General features: G+C 35.6%; 1 protein-coding gene across 1 annotated transcript in view; it reads left to right on the top strand.

Annotated features, from left to right (window-relative positions):
- The window catches only part of DAPK1 (death associated protein kinase 1), a 79,702-nt gene that overhangs the window by 48,167 nt on the left and 16,488 nt on the right, over positions 1 to 15,047 (top strand). The window contains exons 9-17 of the mRNA XM_026038238.1: positions 158 to 247; positions 1,539 to 1,631; positions 2,857 to 2,976; positions 4,172 to 4,270; positions 5,049 to 5,147; positions 6,319 to 6,417; positions 7,850 to 8,047; positions 9,031 to 9,228; positions 11,900 to 11,998. Coding sequence (XP_025894023.1) covers positions 158 to 247; positions 1,539 to 1,631; positions 2,857 to 2,976; positions 4,172 to 4,270; positions 5,049 to 5,147; positions 6,319 to 6,417; positions 7,850 to 8,047; positions 9,031 to 9,228; positions 11,900 to 11,998 — 1,095 coding nt within the window. The remainder of the gene's footprint in view (positions 1 to 157; positions 248 to 1,538; positions 1,632 to 2,856; positions 2,977 to 4,171; positions 4,271 to 5,048; positions 5,148 to 6,318; positions 6,418 to 7,849; positions 8,048 to 9,030; positions 9,229 to 11,899; positions 11,999 to 15,047) is intronic.

Below are 15,047 nucleotides of genomic sequence, written 5' to 3'. Positions count from 1 at the left end.
GGTGTGCATGCAATTGCTTTATTATGGCAGTATGATAATCTCATTATAATGCAAGTGGAAGTCATCACCAAAGGGCAGGAAGACTTGCAGACAGGAAGATGCTTCCTGAAAGCTGTGTTGTAGTACTTCACAATGACCTTCTTGATTTTTCCCATAGCCTAAAGACACCCAACAAGCACTTAGTAGAAAAGCATCTGCAGTGAACATGGAGAAATTCAAAAAGTTTGCAGCACGACGAAAATGGAAAGTAAGTCATTCAGTAAGTCTTCAAAATGATGGCAGCATAGAGTTACAATGGCACTACGTGTGCTGAGGAGGTGCAAACAAGCGTTTGTGATGACTGTTTTTTTAAGGGAAATACAAAATCTCAAACTCTTCATTGCATAAAGGAAGAAAGACCCTATTTTTGTGTCAATTTGGAAAAAATTAGTAGGTGTATGGTAATTAGGGAGAAAACTTCTTCATAGTGACAAGCATACAAATGCTTGTGTGTGGATTGTTTTATGCATCTAGTTGTATGCTGTCATCTTCTGTCTTGGTAATGTTTTCAGACTAAAAGCATCTGTAAATGTAGCGCATGTTTTTGTGACAATGATCTGAGTAAACCAAACATCCCTTAAGTATCCTCACAGAATTAACTATTCAATAGAACAAGAAAAAAATATAGTCTGTTCTGCAAAAGATTGCAGACTTCCATAGAGGAAGACATCATTTAATCTTTCTGGAAATGGGGCATGGCATTAGCTGGAAGCATGGGCCTAAGCCAGGAGCTGTTTATCGAGACAGACATCCCCAATTCTTCACCGAGCACACTGGGGAATTCATGCTGAAACCAAGTAAGGACAGGACTTTTGCATGAGAAATCTGTTTATCATGAGAAGAGTGAAACATGAGCCAACAGAGGGCTGTGTTATTAGGAAAGCAGTGCAACACATTGTCACAAATGTCAAAAAATAAGGTCATTTTCTTGAACTTTGGACACAAAATATCCAGCTAAGTACATTTGCACCAAAATTTAACGTTTGTGTTATGTAAGGATCAACTGTGCTTATAAAATCTAAAAATTAGTTTGCTGCTCTCAAGCAAGTGTTAGGAATATCTTAACTTTTGTTGTAATATGGCACTTAAAGGAATATTGTCAGCTAATTTATGTTTGGTTTAGGTTTTCTGGGTGCACGTATTTTAAAATCTCTCTTTTGCAAATATTTTTGAGAAATTGGAGATGCAGAGAAGAGGATGTAATGATAATTTATTTTGGTCTGGATATGACTATGTTTGTGATATAGTTGTGATCAAAAAATATTATGTAGCTGTGTTAGTGTATTTCAATAGCCTGTTTGCATTAAAAAATGCAAATGAAATTTAAAGATGAATAAAAGGGAGACAAAGAGGAAGATTTAAATCAAATTCCTGTTTGTTTATGTTGGTTATATGACAGTATTCCTTTAAAATCTCCGCAATAGTATCCTATCACAAGTATTCCGTTTGGTTTTTTTTTTTTTCTTAAATATAGCTTTTCTCTTCTTATTTTTAAAAAGCAATCAGTACGCTTAATATCCTTGTGCCAAAGATTATCAAGATCTTTCTTGTCCAGAAGTAACATGAGTGTTGCTAGGAGTGATGATACTCTGGTAAGTATATATTTCTATAATTAGAGTGAAATGATTCTAGCAAGAATATTGAATTCTTGTAAATGGATTTATAATTTATTATTTTTATATATAAAAGATACATTTTTTAAGCTAGAAATGTCTGTTCTGCATAATCTAATCTTTTGCATAATTCTTATAAATTCTTACAAATTCATTACTTTTTTCCTCTATTGAGCCTGATAATTACTACTTAAATTTATTTTTTCTTGATTTTGAAATTTGTTTATACAGAGCTTTAACATTGTAGTTTCACATTGTAACGTGAAAAAGTTAAAACTGATCTTTTTCATGCTACTATGTATCATAATTTATTTTAAAGGAAAAGGAATTATGATACATAGTAGCATGAAAAAGATCAGAATTATTCAGAGAACTTGACATCCTTCTAGAAACAGAAAATATTTCACAGTATTAATGGAGTAAGAAGTTAATAAAGGAGGAAGTTTGAAGAGTTATCTGGTCTCAAGCTCATGGTGTTGTATTGTCTTCTAGGTTTAAATAGCTGGGGCAATACTTCTATATTTTGTAATTAGAATGCTAGAAAACCATGAAAACCATTCTTATTTAGCTTGCTCTCCAGGTTTATGCCTACATGTTTTCACAAATTTCTCTGTGATCACCCAAGTATATACGTTAATATATTTAGAGCTAGGTTATTTAGACTCATCTTTTCCAGGCAATAGTGGGATCAAAAAAAAAAAAAAAAAAAAAAAAAAAAAAAAAAAAAAAAAAAAGGCTTTTTTTTTCCCCCCTTTCCTCTCTCAGTAATATCCTATATTATTCTAAAAAGCCAGTAACTTCTAAAGAGGGAAGAGGAATGTCCCAAATACTGGCTTCTGTGATTTCCTTTTTTTTTGGCATTTTAGTGCATGGAAGAACAAAGTTATGTCTGAGAAAATACTTAGCGTCATAGGTAAAGTTCTGGGTTTACAACTGGCTGTCTTGGATAGGTGAAAATTAAGTTGAAAGTAGGTTTGTATTTAAGGAAGAGTGAAATACATTGTACTAGAAAAAGGCTGTATTTTCAAATAGCATATGTAATTTTAGCCATATGCTTTTGAAAATCACTTTATCCTTGCACTAAGAGGTTCTACAAAAGTGAAAGTTTAACTTTTTTTTTCTGTGTCTTGGCAGGCCTTGAGACAAAGAGGGATTTTTTTTCTTTTAAGCTAACAATTTTTCTTCTTTCTCATTTAATTACAAGGATGAGGAAGATTCATTTGTGATGAAAGCTATTATTCATGCCATCAATGATGACAATGTTCCTGGATTACAGCACCTTCTGGGATCTCTGGCAAATTACGATGTCAATCAACCCAACAAGGTAAAGTAAGGGTCTGTGCTGAGGTGTGTGGGAGACTGGCTCTCGCCCTGTTGAATAGAACAATGGTGTTGCCAAGTAGTGGTGTTAACACTTGAAATTAATAGGGGGGAAAATGTCAAGAAGATGGGAAATTATTCAGTCTTCCTTTAGGGGAAATCATCTGAAAGTGTTCTGTGTTCAGTGTTCTCAAATTACCTGAAAATGGAGCCCAAAACATTTTCTTTCCTAGACCTTTCCAAATAAAATTCCAAAAGAAAAGTAATATACACGTCTATTTTCAAGAGCTGTACTGTATTAGATATGTCTTTGCTTTTCTTTTGCAGCTTTTGTTTCTTATAACAGATGACGGTGACTTAATACACCTATCTGTTGGTGTTAACCTCCTCCTTTTCCAGAGAAATTAAAAACTTACTGTGTGGGGATAATCATACTGTTAAAGTTGCCTGTAAAACACTGGAAAAAAAAAATGCCGCTATTTACAGAAACTGATTGTCTCAACATTGTATTAGACTGTAGTGCTCATCTGATTCAGAAATGCAGCAGTATTGCTTACTAAATGATTTCACTTCACTTCTGCTGCGCTAAATTGAATTATCAGAATTGAGACCAGAAAACTGATTTCTGTTGCTAGCTTTGCTGGTTGACTTTAGAAATACCACCCCTGCTGCATTTTTCACTTGCCTATAAAAAGAGATGGATTATACTCATCTTCATTATAAAGTGATTTTTCAATTTTCAGTTTTTTCAATTGAAAAATATTGATGAAGAGTTCTATAAAATTCAAGCCTTTTTTCTTTTCCTGTGGAGAGATCTTGAATCTCTTAGGCTACTGGTGCCTTTTGTGTTTTGCTGCTGCATTACCATGTAATTTTCTAGAAAGTTGCTAATGGTTTCTGTCTCTGAGGTGTTGTGACCAATTCTCTAGGTACGCTGCCTTCAAATGTGCTTATAAAGCATCTGCAGAGGAGCACCTGCTTATCAAACTGGACTAACAAGAGCTTAATGTTTGTATTCCTGTTTCGAAAAACTTGACTTTAGTGTATAGTGTATTGTTTAGTGAGATCTCTTTCCAGAAATACAGAAAATTGGGATACAATAAACTTCTTTGCTCCAGGTGATAAATAATTTTTGCTGCAGTATGCTCTCTTCCTTAATGCCTCAAAAATTAAATATATTATTTATATTTCATTATTAGCATGGAACACCACCTTTATTAATCGCTGCTGGCTGTGGAAATATTCAGATGCTTCAGTTGCTTTTAAAGCGTGGATCTCGTATCGATGTTCAAGATAAGGTCTGGGTTCTATTTTGTCTTCATTCTGTAAGTGTTCTTGAGTTTCAGGACAGTTAGCAGAGGACAAACACATGAGACCAGGTTGTACTATACATGAAAACATCTGAGTTACAGAGTCTGTTACATAAACTATCCACTGTCCTCTGTAGCAAAAAGACAAAAGCAAATCTTGAATAATTTCAAGTGTTGCTACAGCATATATAGCCTTCAATTATTAGCCGATTTGTGCAAAACTCATCTTAAAATTTGATTCTTGCTTGTGAAACTGGTTTGAATAAATCAGTAATTTCCATAAAAGATATTGGCAAAACTTATTTAGTACAGAACAGGATGAAAATGCACATTTTATTGGTATATATTATTGCTACTAAATTTCCTAAGTATCCAGAAGATATACTTTGCAGAAAGAATTTTTCAAAATGTATTATAATCATCTGAATCATTTTCTTTTGTATCCTGTAACTGTTCTTTCCTCAAAAATGCCTTAAAAGGGGTAAGAGAATGTAAAGATGTGTTAATTATCGTCACAGAGAGGAATTTTTACTTGTTTGTTGATTGTGGTTTTTTTTTTTTTTTTTGGTTGATACATAAGGCTGTTGAACCAAAATGAAGTTTAAAAAAGGGGAAAAAAAAGTTCTGATATAAGCTATAACTTGACTAGCTTATAGTCAGAGTAGTGAATCTAAGATATTCAATGTACATGTATACATATATGCGTGTGTATCCCGGGAAAAGAGTTCTGCATTTTTTGAGCTATATAAACAAATATTTTGGACAGGCTGGATCTAATGCAATCTACTGGGCTTCTCGACATGGTCATGTAGAAACACTGAAATTTCTTAATGAGAATAAGTGTCCTTTGGATGTCAAGGATAAGGTAAGAACAAAACTATTCATCTTTCTTGTAGGTGTGTTTGTGTGTGTGTATAGGTATATATGGATTATCTTAGTAAAAAAGGGTCTTCTGAGATGATTTTCAACTATGCCATAGTCCCAGAAATGTGATTGACCTTTTTTAGTATGGCTTTATAAGCTGACAAATAGGGCTGTGATAGCACAACTTTTAAATAGCTTCGTGTGCTGATTATTTTTCTGACAAATGTTAACCAAGCATGCCTATAAACGTGGGTACGTGGTGGGTAGGTGGAGAAGTACAAATCTAAGTTAATTTTCTGATAAAGATTAGTTTCACATTGGAACACAGAGTAAAATCGTGATTCTCTTTTATTTCTGTTGATTGAAAATCACTTTTATCTGACAAATAAATTTGACTATTATTAAGTTGACAATAGAAGCCTAACACTCTGTAGTTGATGAGCATTTACCTTGTCTTTAATAGTGTTACTTGAGTACTGTTGTCACAAGGTATTGATTGCTCTTATCTTACCAAGGTTTTTATTCTGGCCAAAGTGCCAAAGTAGAGGAAGCAAGATTTATAAAATGTAGTTGGTCAGGGAACCCATTCAAGGCATACTAGCAATTGATGTTCAATTTACCCTAATTGGGCTATTAAAAAAAAAAAAAAGAGGTTACTCTCTCAATAAAAATACCATTCTTTTATATATCATTGCAACTAAATCATTAATCAGGTTGTAAATAATTACATTTAGCAACAAAAATATGCCAGGATATACCAGTCTTTGACCAAGTATATATGTATGGAGAGAAGGAAAATATTATGAATACATACAGGACTTGTGCTTCATTGTGTATGCTGCATAGTCTCTCAGCCAGTTGCCTTATATTGCTAGGAGATTGCATTGTGTCTGTGATCTTGAACATATCAAGTAAGTTCAGAACACGTAAGTTCTGAAGGAAGACCTTTCGAAGAGGTGAAGACCTTTGTCAGCTGGTGTTGCACCTGTAACATACAACAACAACAACATGTGAGCTGGCCTTTACACCTGAACACAGCTGAGGAATAGAATATGGATACAGAGGAGGGATACTTGGACCCTCATGCCACATACAAGCATTGTATGGGGAGCATGATGGTATATATTTGTGGGTGATGTGTGAAATAACACTGGAATGTTCTATAATTGCAGTCTGGAGAAACAGCTCTCCATGTTGCAGCTCGGTATGGGCATGTGGATGTGGTTCAGTTTCTCTGTAGTGTTGGATCCTATCCAGACTTTCAAGACAAGGTGAGTCATATGCACTTTCTATTTTTCTTAAACAAATACAGCGTTAGCATTAGTGGTCAAAACTTTTTGTCTTGGCTTGCTACCTCACACGTGTTTGAATTAGAAAAAAAATAATAGAATTATGTAGGCCTCTATACTTTTTAGTAGATGAAGACTGTTCTAAATCAGTGCGCATGAAACCACCATATCTGTACTCATAAAACAGTTTCTCTTGATAAGAAAAATTTTAAAATGAAGAGAAGTCATGAAATGAACATCAGGAAGATATGGGTGGTGTTCCTTGATTTGCATTATTGCTTTCTCTTAGTTACTGCTTTGAATCCTACCTGTTAGCTCTGAACTAGAAACTCTTATGGGAAGACAAGAAGGAAGAGTATTAATTGAAAAAGAAAAAAAGAAATTAAACTCAAACTTCACAGAAATTTCATAGTCTGTTTGTTCCACCAGCCTTTCAAAGTACTATGTGCTGTAGAATTACAATTATTTTGTTTAAACAGTAGAAGGTCTAAAGGCCCCAGAAAGTGCTCTTTGGTTATTACTTTTTCCTCAGAGTTTTGTAGAATCATTTGATGATACTAGCATTGATATATCATCATTGATATTTGCCAAGTATAAAATGTATCTCATTACTTAGAATTTAACAGAATGACTCTTTCTGCTTTAATCCTTCCTGTGTTGCATTGAGCTACCGAGTAGTGTTGTCCATATTTCATTTTTATAAAACCCTTAAGGGCCTGAATGATCTTCTGCAGAATGTCAGGAAGCACAGAAAGATTAAAGGTGAATCTTTTGAAGCTTCCTTGGTTCAAACAAACCAAATTAGAGCTTCAGGCACAACTGAATTTGAACTAATTCAAAGTGCCCACAGCTTCAAAGCACAGCTTAATGTGACATTAGATGACTCAGTTTTCTAAGTACCTAAGTCACTGCCTACGTTCAAAAATCACTTAAATGTGCTCTGAATGTTGTAAACAGTGACATGCCTCAATCTGCAAGTCTTATGGAATTTAGATCCCCTTGGCGAATGATCCATTTTAAATACTGTATTAGACTTTCAGCACACACGACATAGAAGTTACTTATGAAGAAGGGTGTGTTTTCAAGTAAACACCAGATAAATGGATAGCTCTGGCAACGTAGAGACATCAAAATTAGTATCGCTTACATGCCAGCTAATGAACACAGATAGCTTTATGGTTAGAAATAAGGACTCAAGATAGTGATGAAAGTTTAGGGAGTTACCACACTCACTGAGTACATCAGCAAGAATTATTCACATTTTGAGACCATCAGCATTAGAAATTACTTTTATCTTTTTATAGGGTTTGTTTGAAAAGACTGTGTTTTTTCTTTCCTGAAATTTTCCTATATTTCTAAATTAGCAAAGCTTTTGGCTTCAATTGTATTGTATTTTCCTAATCTGTGTTCATAGGAGGAAGAAACACCATTGCATTGTGCTGCTTGGCATGGTTACTACTCTGTTGCCAAAGCACTTTGTGAAGCAGGTTGTAATGTGAACATCAAAAACAAAGAAGGGGAGACTCCTCTCCTAACAGCATCTGCTAGGGGTTACCATGATATTGTGGAATGCTTGGCAGAGCACGGAGCTGACCTTGATGCAACAGACAAGGTTAGTAATGGGTGACTGAGTTGTTTTTAGTCAGGAATTATGTGTGGAGATCACAGGTTTCATAGAGTTGCATCTCAGAGCTGCTTTATTTGAGTGCTGCAAGCCATTATTATTTTCATGACATGGTTTTTCTGGGTAGTCTAAAGAGAATATTGATGACTCCAGTAGTCTTTAAAGTAGTTGAGTGATTATTTTTCCATGTTTTTATTTTTGGCTGTTGTGCAATCACCTTATTAATTAACAAAACTCTTTGAGCAACTTACTCTCCGTAGAGAACAGCAAGAACACTGGTCACTGGAGTTGCAAGAAGCAATAACATAAGAGGAAAAAAATGAATAGTTTGCCTTTCTTTCCTGTGTGTCAGATAAATCACATCTCATATCAGCAATATACATTCCAGTTGTTTAAAAATAATGCCAGGTGATTCGATACCAATTCTTGTCATTTGCAGTGTAGTCCCAAGGAATAATCTTTGCATTTTATTGCTTGTACTTAAGCTCTGCATGCCCTTATAGCTAAATTATTCCTGATGGAATTGCCATTACACCTAAATAGTTGTTAAAGCAAAACAAAAAACAAAAAAACTTAAGTCTAAAGTTTTTATCCCTAAACAAATTGTATGGCTTTTGTCTACCTAACCACTGTCAGTGAGCACTACAGTGCTTTAAGAACTCGGCTGGTCTTTACTGTTGGTCACTTTCCCATTCCCCAGGGAAGGCATCAGCATTGAATGTTTATTTGCACTTCATTCATTCCAGTGCAAAGCCTAGTGACTTAATGTAAATCTGCTTTTATGCCATAGTTGATTCGTTCCGACAGGTACTGTAAATCTCCCTGGCTTCACTCTCAAAGGAAAAATGCCTTGTGGTTTTGAAGCATGGGAAGGCACATGGTTGCCATGAAATTATCATGATTCTGAAAAATACTTGGTTTTTTTTTTTAACTTATTAAAATGTGGCTTAGAAGTTGTTTTTTGCTTTCAGGATGGGCACATAGCCCTACACCTTGCTGTGAGAAGATGTCAAATGGAAGTGGTTAAAACTCTTATCAGCCAGGGATGTTTCGTAGACTTCCAAGACAGACATGGCAACACCCCTCTGCATGTGGCTTGCAAGGATGGGAACGTTCCTATTGTGATGGCACTCTGTGAAGCAAGTTGTAATTTGGATGTCATTAATAAGGTAAATGGAATAACTCCTTTGTTTAACAATAGCTCACCTACTGTGTAGACCTTCTCCAATTCTCTGATACATTTTTGTTATTTTTCCATTTTCCTTCCATTTTTTTCCATTGTCCAAGTGCAAAGCATTAACTCACCTCGTTAATTTACATAAGTTTGTTTCACTTGAGTAAATGATTAAACACCTCTGAGGAAAGAACCCAACAGAATTAATTGTCACAGCATACTTTGTTATTCAACTCTAATGCTATAGTATATGCCAGCCTAATTCCCTGGCTGTGTGAATTTTCTATATGCAGATTACCATTACACACTGTTTTTCTTGACCTAAATGAGCATTGACTTGAAGTTATTTAACAATAGGTGATTTACTTTTTTTATCAAAAAGAAATGTTTTTGAATTCTTCTACATGATATGAAAAGATTTGCACCTTCATCTAACAAGTTATTTAAATAAACTGCAGATTCTGTTCTCAGAAAAGTACGTATTATCTTGGCAGATTTATGTTTTTTTGCCTTGAGTTGATTTATTAAAACAAATCCTAAACATTTATCTTAAAATAGCTTAAATTAGTTTATTAAACAGTTATTGCCATTAGGTTACATTAAATCTCAGAATTTAAATGTTGAGTGTAAAAATGCTTTTAGAAGTTCAAGACAGTAGAGTGAAGTTTTGGGGCAAATTTCATGTTTCTTTCTGTTTCACTTAGGTGTAATGATCACAGAAACAATTGGTGAATTATGTAGTTATATAAACTTTGCAGTGCATATGACTGGATTGCTGCCAGCTAAAAATGCAAAAAGTCTGTAATTGTACTAATCACTTTGTAAAGAGGAAAAATTAATTGCCTGTCTCTAAAACAAATGTTTCATTGGATTTCTTTGTTGTGCTAATGCTGTAGAGTATGTGAAAACTAAGTAAAATATTTTGCAGATTTAATATTCTGAATTTCCTCCTAAGGATCTTTAAGTAAATCACAAGTGGCTTCAGAAATTTTCCCTCCCACTGGTTTGAATAAGTTTAACGTTGGCTATTAACGTCTGCTGGCTTGATATATAGGGTTAACGCTTGATATTTAGCTCTAAATGACTTCCTGTAATCTGTAATGATGCTAAAATGTTAATTTAATATGCAACAAAGTTAAGAGCTGTTTTTCTGTGATTTGTTTGTTTCAAATGTTGAGGTTTCTTTATTTTTCTGAAAACATATATGTTTTGGCAATAACATGTTAGTCATTAGCATTTGCATTTACTTCACAACTTTAGCCTTCTGTGCACCAGGCAATTAAGGAACGTTGCAGAGTTTTTGGTTTAAAGATTGTCCAGTACAATCTATTGAATTGGATCTAATGGATGGGAATGTAAAAGACAGAAGTGGATGTTTTAAAAATCCTCTTAGTGGAGAGACATGGGGAAAGAGCAAGACTTGGTGAAGGAATACTTCCAGCAGCTTTTTGTTTTGGTGTTATTTTCCCCAGATGTTTCTCTGTCACTGAAAGAATGAATTCCTTCAGTTTGACGAAGCAACTTCTCCTTAATTACAGAAGGGCTGAGGTTGGAAAGTACCACTGAAGAACATCTGGTCCAACCCTCCTGCACAAGCCGGGTCACCCAGAGCACGTTGCCCAGGGTCATGCCCAGGCAGATGTTAAATATCTCTAGAGGAAACTCCACCATCCCTCTGGAGCCACCTGTGCCAGGACTCTGTTACTCTCACAGTTGAGAAGTTTTTCCTCAAATTCAGACACACCTTCCTGTGCTTCTTTTTGTGTCCATTGCCTTTTGTCCTACCATTAGCCACCACTGAAAAAAAGCCTGGTCCCATCGTCTTGACACTCCCCCGTAAGGTATTAGTTCACACTGATAAGATCCATCTCAGCCTTTCTTTTCCTGGCTGAAAAGGCCCAGCTCTCTCAGCCTGTCCTCTGAGGAGGGATGCTCTATTTCCTAACAATCCCCCTCTCCAGTAGCTGCATGTCCTGCTTGTATTGGGGAGCCCAGAACTCAACCCTGTAACCCAGATGTGGCCTCTCCAGGACTCACTAGATGGGGAGGATCCAGTCCCTCAACTGCTGGCAACACTTTTTCTAATACAGCCCAGGAGACCATTCACCTTCTTCGCCATCAAACAAGACTCCCAGGACCTTCTCTGTAGAGCTGCTTTCCAGCAGGTCAACCGCTAGCCTGTCCTGCAGCATGGGTCTGTACTTCCCCAGGTGCAGGACATCTCTCCACCCTGTCCAGGTCCCTCTGGATGCCAGCACAGCTCTCCGGAGTATCAGCCATTCCTCCCAGCTTTCTATCATCAGCAAACTGCTGGGAGTGCACTCTGTCCCTTCATCCAGGTCGTTGAAGAATAAACTGAACAGAATTGGACTCAGTACTGACCCCAGGGGGAAACTCATAGCTGCAGGCTTCCAGCTAGACTCTGGGCCACAAATCACAACACTTTGAGATGTGCCATGCAGCAAGTTTTCAAATAATCAATGTAACTTTCATTTCTATTTGAGTTTTGAGGCATTGTGCTGAAGCTGTAATGAAATTATTTATGGTTTTTGCAAGACCTTCAGTATGCATCAGTGTATATAATCATATAATATGATTGGTTATTCGTAAAAAACCATGGTGAGGTTTGCTAAATACTGTAATTGCTATTTTTTTATCTGTCTTAGTATGGAAGAACACCTCTACATCTGGCAGCGAATAATGGTATTCTTGATGTTGTCCGGTTTCTGTGTCTCACTGGTGCCAATGTAGAAGCTTTAACCTCTGTAAGTATGACACATATTGTTATGCTTCTTTCTTGTCTTATTTATGACAGTAGGAAAAAATGAAAGAAAAAAAAAAAAGACAGTGGTCTAATACATTTAAATGAAGAAAAAAAACTGCTGGACTTAAATACACACCTAGCTTGAAGAACATTTTTGTCTGCCCACCTGTCTCCTCAAAAATGAAGCTAAGATGTAGTGCAGCTACCTCTTCATCTACAGAATTCCTTAATTTCTTGAATTATACTGTTGTGTTTTCTGTATGCCCAGTAGGTTACCATTTAATACATTATGTACAATTAGTATAAAGCTTTTTAAGATGGTTGCATGGTGGATAAGTGTGGGTGAGTGGATGAGTGAGCTAGCATGCAAATGTTCCTGTAAAACAAATTGTTCCTGTCAGATCAGTCATCACCACTGTTTCCAGTCAGCATCTTCAAAGTGTTTTGTGTTCTCAGAAGAGAGGGAAACATCCTCACTGCTGACATAGACATAGGGGGATGGAGGACAACTGGGCATCATATACAAGGTTACCTGTGTTTTAAACAAACTAACCACCCCTTATTTGCAGAAGAACTGGATCCGTTTACTTTGATACCTGCCCTAATCAATGCTTCCTACACAGATATAACTGTTGTTCTTTATCTTGAGATTATATTGTGTTTTAGATTTAGCTGAGTTCATGTTTTCCAAAGTTGTTCTCCATAAAAAGTAACCCCCAGAGTGCTGAAATGAAGGAGAAAAGGGAGAAAAAAATGCTGTGTTTCATTGGTTGTATGAACTTGATAGCACTTAAATCAGTTTTACGGTCTTTTATTTTATCTTAAAATATATCTCCTGTGTCAGGGAAAAACCTTTAAAAAGTAGTCCTTAAAACCACTGAACTTAAATTATGAGCTAAAGAAGTTTTGCATCTGGAAGCTAAATTCTACAAACTACTGGATTGTAAATTACCCTATTCCTTCTTATTAAGTAATGAAATATGCATAAACTGGACTTACTGGTGCCTTTTACAGCTTTTGCTTCTTCACATTTTTTTTTCTGATACATCCCATTCTGTATTTATATTTTCACTGATAAATAGAGATAAGATGTAACAAAAGGATTGTGAACAAAAGGAGAAATTCATGAGCAGAACTGTGCCAGTTTGTTTATGTCGTTATGGGTATGTTGACATAATTAGCATGTAGATCCTCTCCTTTCAAGATGAAAGTACTTTTACTCTCATTGGCTTATATCAGTTGGAAGGAGATGACAAACTAAAATGCAGTGGTACTAAATCTGGCAGGAGAAACAGACTGATTATACATTAGTGACAATTATTGCAGCTGAGTTGCAGCACTAAGAAGAAGAGAGAAGGAAAGTGAGTCTAGTGATTTTCGTAACACTTCAGTTCTACATTAGTTTGCTAGGGGAATATTAAACTGTTCTGAAAAGTCTTTTTGAATCACTGTAGTAAAATCAGTTGCATTTTTCTTCTCTCAGAATTTCTCAGTTCACTATTGTCAACATTGTTAAATAACTTCGGACTGGAATGTGATTTCTCTGCCCCCACCCATGGTTACTAGTTTAAATTTGAATTTAATTGCACACATACTGTTCAGCAACTTTAGACAGCCACCTATACTTTGTGTGTTTTCAGTTTTTAAATATCCTTCAAAATGTCCTGTGTGGTCATGTGCTTGCTGGCACAATGTTGCCATGTTATCACGGAAGTTTATATCATTTTACTGAGCTTGAAATTGTCAGATTGCCCAGAATCGTTGAAGAATGATGCTTGCAATTGGCCAGTTAAATTGAGGATATATAGATAGAGGAGGATATATAGATAGTCTGTTTATATTTCATATATATCAATTCTATATTTATATATATTAATAATATAACAAATAGCATCTACAATTTAATATATTATGTATAATTTCTATATATAAATATTAAATTTATATACATTAAGTCTATTAAACATATATTTGTGTAAATTATGTTACTATTTTAAAGCATATATTATATATACATTTTATATAGATATACCTACATTTTTATAACTTACATACAAGCCTTACAAGCCATTGCTATTCTAGTATCTAAATCCTTTTTCGGTGCTTCTCAAGAAAACCTAAGTAGGAAAAAAAAGTTACCAAAACTCATTTTCTGTTTGGTTTGAGATGTATTTTCTTATTCTTGTTGTGCTCTGCAATTCATGCTGCAGTTGACATCCAGAAAATTGAACAGCCTAATCTAGTTCAGAGCTGTACAAAAAAGAAAATCTTTTTTTATGAGAGGCACTTAGTTTGCCTATTAATCAATAAATTTGGCTTCCAGATCTGAGTCAAAATACTCTTGGAAAAATGGGTAAAAAAAAAAAATATTGGCACTTGTTAGTTAAATATCTCAAAATCCTTTTTTTTTCAGGTAGTTTTGATCTGCATTTCTACCTGCTGAATTTGGTGCTAACTATCTATAGCTGCTGTCAGGGAATTATGCTTTAGCAAGGGCAAACAACTCTGTAAGGGAATTTGAGCAAGGGACTAAGAGTAATGACAAGGCAAGCAGGGAAGATGAGTTCATCAACGAGGGTATGGTCCTGTAGCACCCAAATGAGGAGAGCAGAGCAAGTCTAATAACTGTAACTGGCTTCAAACAAAAGTCTGTGTCATCAGGCAAGTCCAGAGCAATCAGGTAGGTCCAAATCAGAAAGTCAGGTCAGGATTGGGTCAGATGAGAATAACATGGTAAATTCCAAGGGGGTCAGTGGGGTACACGGCCACACACAAGCGTAGCTATGGTGTTGCTCAGGCAAGGACCAAAGACGTGTACCTCAGCTCAAACACTACTCTTGGGTGAAAAGAATGGAGGGGAAGCTCTTAATGAGGACTGCTTTTCAGTTCTTACTTCACAACAGTTTGATCACAACAGTGATCAAACAAGTATGCTACATCAGAGAGCTGATCTTGAACTTGTAAAACCCTTAGAAAGTGAGGAGTAAGCCTCGTGATCTGAGAGTGATATCTCTGCTATAAGAAGGCTTGCTCTGTACTCCTGTTTATTT

The sequence above is a fragment of the Nothoprocta perdicaria genome, unplaced genomic scaffold (assembly GCF_003342845.1).
Source record: "Nothoprocta perdicaria isolate Ctin4 unplaced genomic scaffold, notPer1 scaffold_205, whole genome shotgun sequence".
In the NCBI taxonomy this organism is placed as follows: domain Eukaryota; kingdom Metazoa; phylum Chordata; class Aves; order Tinamiformes; family Tinamidae; genus Nothoprocta; species Nothoprocta perdicaria.
This window is presented reverse-complemented; position numbering and strand designations above follow the sequence as displayed.